We start from the raw sequence: 5,075 nt of genomic DNA, 5'->3' as shown, positions 1-5,075 counted from the left end.
CACAAGCGAGCTCCTGGAATGAACGGAAAGAAATCAGCCTCTTCCGACTCTCTCCGCTCTCCCCCCAAGCCCACTCGGGCGTCTCTTTCGGCGGGGTCTCAGCCCTTCAAGAAGAGGCTGTCCTGTTCCGTGGGTGGCTTCAGGTAGATTTCTTTCCCCGTTCTCCGGCTGGGGACAGGGGAGATGACGTCGGTGCGCAGACAGAGACCCCTGTTCGTGCAGGAGCGATTCCGAAGGGTCCGAGGCAGCGCGGTCTCGGGAGGCGTGTGCTGCCGAGGCCCCTCCCGGAGTTAGCTCTTGCTGAGGCATATTAAGTAGTGCAGGAGGTCTATTCTGGAGGACTGGAAGAGCGCGAAGGCCAGCTTCCCCACGGTGGCGCCCTTCGTGCCTTCCCTCATCAGCCACCTCTGCAGCATCTGGTAAACCTTTTCCCTCAGTCCGTCTCGCTCGTAGTCGTGGTCGATTTCATCGATCTGGGATTCCACGAAGCCCAGCTTACGGGCACAGTTCTTCCAGTGCCTTCCCAGGTTCTCCCTGATGGGGTCCAGGTGCCTGTCAGTCACGCTAGTGGTATTATCTGCCAAAGAGAAAAGAGAAGACAGCGTGCAGCTATGACCCACCGGAACATTCTAGCGCCAAAGACCCCTACAAGGTGAAGAGCATCACGTGGCAGTGAAAAAGGTAACTTCCTTTTATGTTTTTTTTTTAAGATTTATCTGTGCATACAGAGCTGGGCTACAGGCCAGACGTGCAAGGTGAGAGGATTCACCTTGGGGAGCAGAACAAGTGAATCTACTGAGGTACACTGCTGAGGGGAGCAGCGGGGAGACAGGAGAGGTCCGCTGCGCCCTGTGGGGCACCTCCCTAGGATCGAACTTGTGCCGAGGTGCGTGCGGCCAGCCTCACAGTTGTACCACCAGGGAGGGCCCCAAAAAGGTAACTCCTTAATTCTATAGTTGTTGACTAGACTGTGCATTTTGCAAGTCTGCTCACCCGTGTAGTCTTGTGTGAATTTTAACAGGAAATCTCTTTCTCCCAACAGATGTGGGACTAAGCTACAGCTGGTGGTTTGGGGAATGATCCCCCAGCCCGGGTACGAGGCCGTTCCACACAGCCTCAGCCTGTGGCCCTATTCATAGCACGTTTACAATGCCAGTTTCTTTTCTTTGGCACACTTTCCACTTAGCAAATACTCGCAAGCCCCTTCAACCAACAGTTCATGCTCCACTGACTTTTTCAAGGAAACCAGCCGTGAAGTCTGAACTCACTCAGGAACAGTGAAAGCTCAAGGCTCCTGCTCAATGAGTCCGTAAGAGGCATCTTTTTAAAAAGATTTACTTATTTATGCATACAAGAACTGGGGTGTAGGCCAGTGGTGTTTAGGGGTGAGAGGATTCACCAGAGAGAGTGAGGAGCAGAACAGGCAGATCTACTGAAATAGATTGCAGAGGGGAGCAGTGGGCGAGATAGGAGAGGTCTGCTGAGTCATGTGGGTCAGCTCCCAAGAGGCATCTTACCAAAGATATCTTGGTACATGGAAGCCGAGTTCAAGTTCAGGTACATGCTGTCCTGGAATATGGTGCCCACTCCTCCAATCTCCATGTAATTATTGTCTCCGATCTGAATGCCACTGCTGTTGTAGATGGTATATCTGGAAGTCTCGTCTGCATGGAGAGACACACCCAGCTGTAAGCATGTCTAATTTGAAAGCTAGAGGATAAAAAATATTGTGGTAAAGGGGTAGGGGCTCACTGCAAATGTTTCGGTGACATTATTTATCCTGTGCTACCCTCTGGTAACTTCTTTAAAACATAACTGAACCACCTCGTGTCTGTTAGAATGACTAATATAAAAAAAGCAGAAAAGAACAGGTGTTGGCAAGGATGTGGAGATACCAGCCCCTTTACACAGCTGTAGGGAAGTAAATGTTACTGCCATGGTAGTGAACAGCAGGGGGGTTCCTCAAAAAAGTTAAAAGTACAATTACTGTCTGATCCAGCAAACCCACTTCTCGGTTTATACTCCACCCTGAAAGCAGTGTCTTGAAGTATTTATACACCTATGTGCACAGCTGCATTATTCACAATCGCCAAAAAAAAAATGAAAGCAAGCCAAGTGTCCATCAACAAATGAATGGATAAGCTAGATATGGTCTCTATATGCATCGTGGAATATTATTCAGTCATGAGAAGAAGAAAATTCTGACACATACAAACATCGAGGCCATTGTTCTATGTGAAATAAGCCAGTCACAAATGGCCAAGCACTGTATGGTTCCATCTGTATGAGCACCCAGGCCAACCAAATATGCAGACACAGAACACAGACGGCTGGTGACAGAGCTGAGAGCTGGGAGGGCGGCGGGGAGTTAACATCTGACAAATTTCAGCTGGAGATGGCAAAGGTCTGGAGATGGATGGTGGAGACAGTCACCCAACAAGGTATATGAACTTCATGCTGTTGAACTGGACCTTGGTTAAGAAGGTAAATTTTGGTATATGCATTTCACCACTGAGAAAAAACAGCAAACGTGGTCACCACCAAGTCAGAGAATAGAGGTAGATGAAGAACACAACAAGCACATTTTCCAGCGGAATCTCGACAGCCAAGCACTTTAGATGGTCAAACCGGGCCTCTCAGCTCAGTCCCTGAGGCCAGAGGAGCCTCAGCCCAACTTCTCCCTCATCGTTCGTCCACCCCCGCTGCCTCTCCCCGATCTAGACTCCAGTCACACCAGGCTCCACGACCCACGACTCTAACAGCTGTGCCTTTGCTCGAGCTATTGCTGCCTCTCCACGGGTTACTAACAGCCCAGGCTCCTTCCATGAGCCTCCCCTGTAGCCTTCTTAGCCGCTGTGGCTCTGTCCACGGCTGCGTGGTACCTGGGCAGGTCGCTGACTTGCCCCCCAGCATGGAGTCCTGAGGGGGCGGGCCTGTGCTCTGCACGCGGCCCAACCCCACACGCAGCTCTCCGTCTGTGGCACGTGTTCACTTAGAGCCATGCTGAGCCGAACCTGTCGAGTCCTGCTGCCGTCACTACGGGACACAGCGCTCCCGTTTGTGGGGGAGACTGAGCAGAAGAGAAGGCCGAGCGGCAGAGGGAGGGCACGGGTGTGGCACTCAGCGCCCCAGGGTCCTCTGCGCCCCCCATCACACACACTCCATGGCGTGTGCTTCAAGCAGGACAAGGAAACCAGGAGCCTTCGCTATCAGGAGGCCTAAGAAATATACACGTGCACGCAGAGGTGCGGCGTGTAAGCTTAGGTGGGTCGCAGGTGCTCCAAGTGAGGTCCCGGAATCCCAGCGGTGACCCTCTGGGTAAGGATGGGTTCTAAGGCTTAGCTTTTGCCGCTAAAGGCTCTGCCTTTGCTACATGCTCTTTGCCAGTAGTGACTGTCGTGGCAACAAGACAGCAGAGGCGGTGACTGCACATTTACTGCGTGAGAGCAGAGCAGCGCTGAGCCACGCAGTGCTCCCAGCCCCACCTCGTCTGCCGTGACGCTCCATCACCAAACAGCCCCGCAGAGGCAGGGGAAGCCAGCCAGCACGCGGCCCAGTTTCTTAATCAGTGCTTTTGCGCTGGCTGCCCGCTCACACCTGGCCACTAGGAAAACAGTTAAGAGTAGCGAAATGGAGAAACAGCCGGGGCCCTGCGCACGGGGGCCTTGCGACGTGTCAGCTTCCGGCTGTAGCATTTTCCTCCCTATGAGGACGCTGGACAAGGAGAGCCGTGACCTGCCCAGAGTCGGGCAGTGGGGGGGCCACGGGGACCGCAGGGGTGAGCCTCCCTTCCTGGCCTCGGGTCGATACGGTGGTACTGTACGAGGGATGCTAAACCAAACCCCTTCCCTTGCTGACTCTCAGTAACCTGCTTTGCACTTAAACCTGACAGAGATGAGGATTGAAAGAAAACTTCTCCCTGCGAACGGTGGCCTCTGGCCCGTGTAAGCATCAGTACAACCAGACGCACCTTCTTCCCTCCGGAGAGCAGCGGGCAGCGAGCACGCAAGGGGACACCTTTGCCTGCACAGCGACCCGGCCGGCGGGGCCCCTGACCCACGCTAGCGAGGAAGCTCCCGCCGTCGGCCCGGGCTGTGCTCAGTCCTCCCCAGCCCGAGAGGGCACCAGGCCACGGCCGCAGGGGCGCCTGCAGCTGCGGAACCAGACCGCGGCCCGCGGTCCCCACCGCACCTGCTGTACCACAGCCAGCGGCCGGCCGCTCCCTGCACAATTCGGAAAAGGCCAGAAGGGCACGGCGCGAGGCGCGTTACCTCGCGGCGGCAGGGAGCTGAAGGGCATGGTGGGCGTGTTTCCAAACAGGGCGGTCTCGGGCACCGCGGTTTTGTGCTGGCTCAACGTGTAGTTTGAATGTGGCCCTTGCCACACGCGGGGCCCCGCCGCCCCCGGATCCAGGGGTCTTGCTCCCAAGCCAGAGGGGCCGCTCAGTCCGTTGCTGCTGTGCCATAACGGGGGCTGGCTGGTGAGCCCCACCAGCGGGGGCATCACGCTGCCTGGGCCAGCTGCGCCGGGGTACCCAGGGCTCTTGATCCCGGGGGTCTGGGCGTTCTCGTAAGGTTTCTTCTGGGCGAAAGGGTCATGGGAGACCCGGCGTCGTCTTTCCTCCTCTCTGCTGTAAGCCACACTCTGCCAGGGCTGCTGCTTCGTCTGCCTGTCCATGCGGCTGCCGTAAAGATGGTAGTTGGCTTCTTCCTGGAGTTTACTCTGCAGGCTGAGCTCGTTCTCCTCTGGCTCCTGGGCTGGGGAGGGGGCAAACCAGGATTCCTCCACGGGCCCCGGCCCGAGTCCCTGCGAGCTGTGCAACGAACTGGGATGCTCTGTGGCTGGAAACAAATGGTCACACTGAGTTTCACGAAACAAGAGGAAGAAAGCAGAAACCGGCCAGTACTGAGTGTCCGCCTCACAGGGCCATACTGGAAACCTGGAGAACAAACGGAGCAGGGAGGAGGAGGCCCCTCCCTGTGGGCGCTGCAGGCAGAGGGCGGCAGCCACTGCCGAGCAGCGAGTGCGGCCAGGGACACTCGCAAGAACAGGAACGTGTCATCTGCAGAATGGCC

The 5,075-nt window shown here is 56.0% G+C and overlaps 1 protein-coding gene across 1 annotated transcript in view; it reads right to left on the bottom strand.

The window, feature by feature from the left end:
* Positions 1 to 6: 6 nt before the first annotated feature.
* Positions 7 to 5,075, bottom strand: part of RIPK1 (receptor (TNFRSF)-interacting serine-threonine kinase 1) — a 22,850-nt gene continuing 17,781 nt past the window's right edge. The window contains exons 8-10 of the mRNA XM_012734167.1: positions 4,272 to 4,841; positions 1,518 to 1,664; positions 7 to 577 (exon numbers count right to left, since the gene is read on the bottom strand). Of these exons, the coding sequence (XP_012589621.1) occupies positions 291 to 577; positions 1,518 to 1,664; positions 4,272 to 4,841 (1,004 nt within the window). The 3' untranslated portion in view covers positions 7 to 290. The remainder of the gene's footprint in view (positions 578 to 1,517; positions 1,665 to 4,271; positions 4,842 to 5,075) is intronic.

The sequence above is a fragment of the Condylura cristata genome, unplaced genomic scaffold (assembly GCF_000260355.1).
Source record: "Condylura cristata isolate star-nosed mole 26May11 unplaced genomic scaffold, ConCri1.0 scaffold00048, whole genome shotgun sequence".
Classification (NCBI taxonomy): domain Eukaryota; kingdom Metazoa; phylum Chordata; class Mammalia; order Eulipotyphla; family Talpidae; genus Condylura; species Condylura cristata.
Note: the sequence above shows the minus strand (reverse complement) of the source record. Positions and strands in the feature narration are given on the sequence as shown.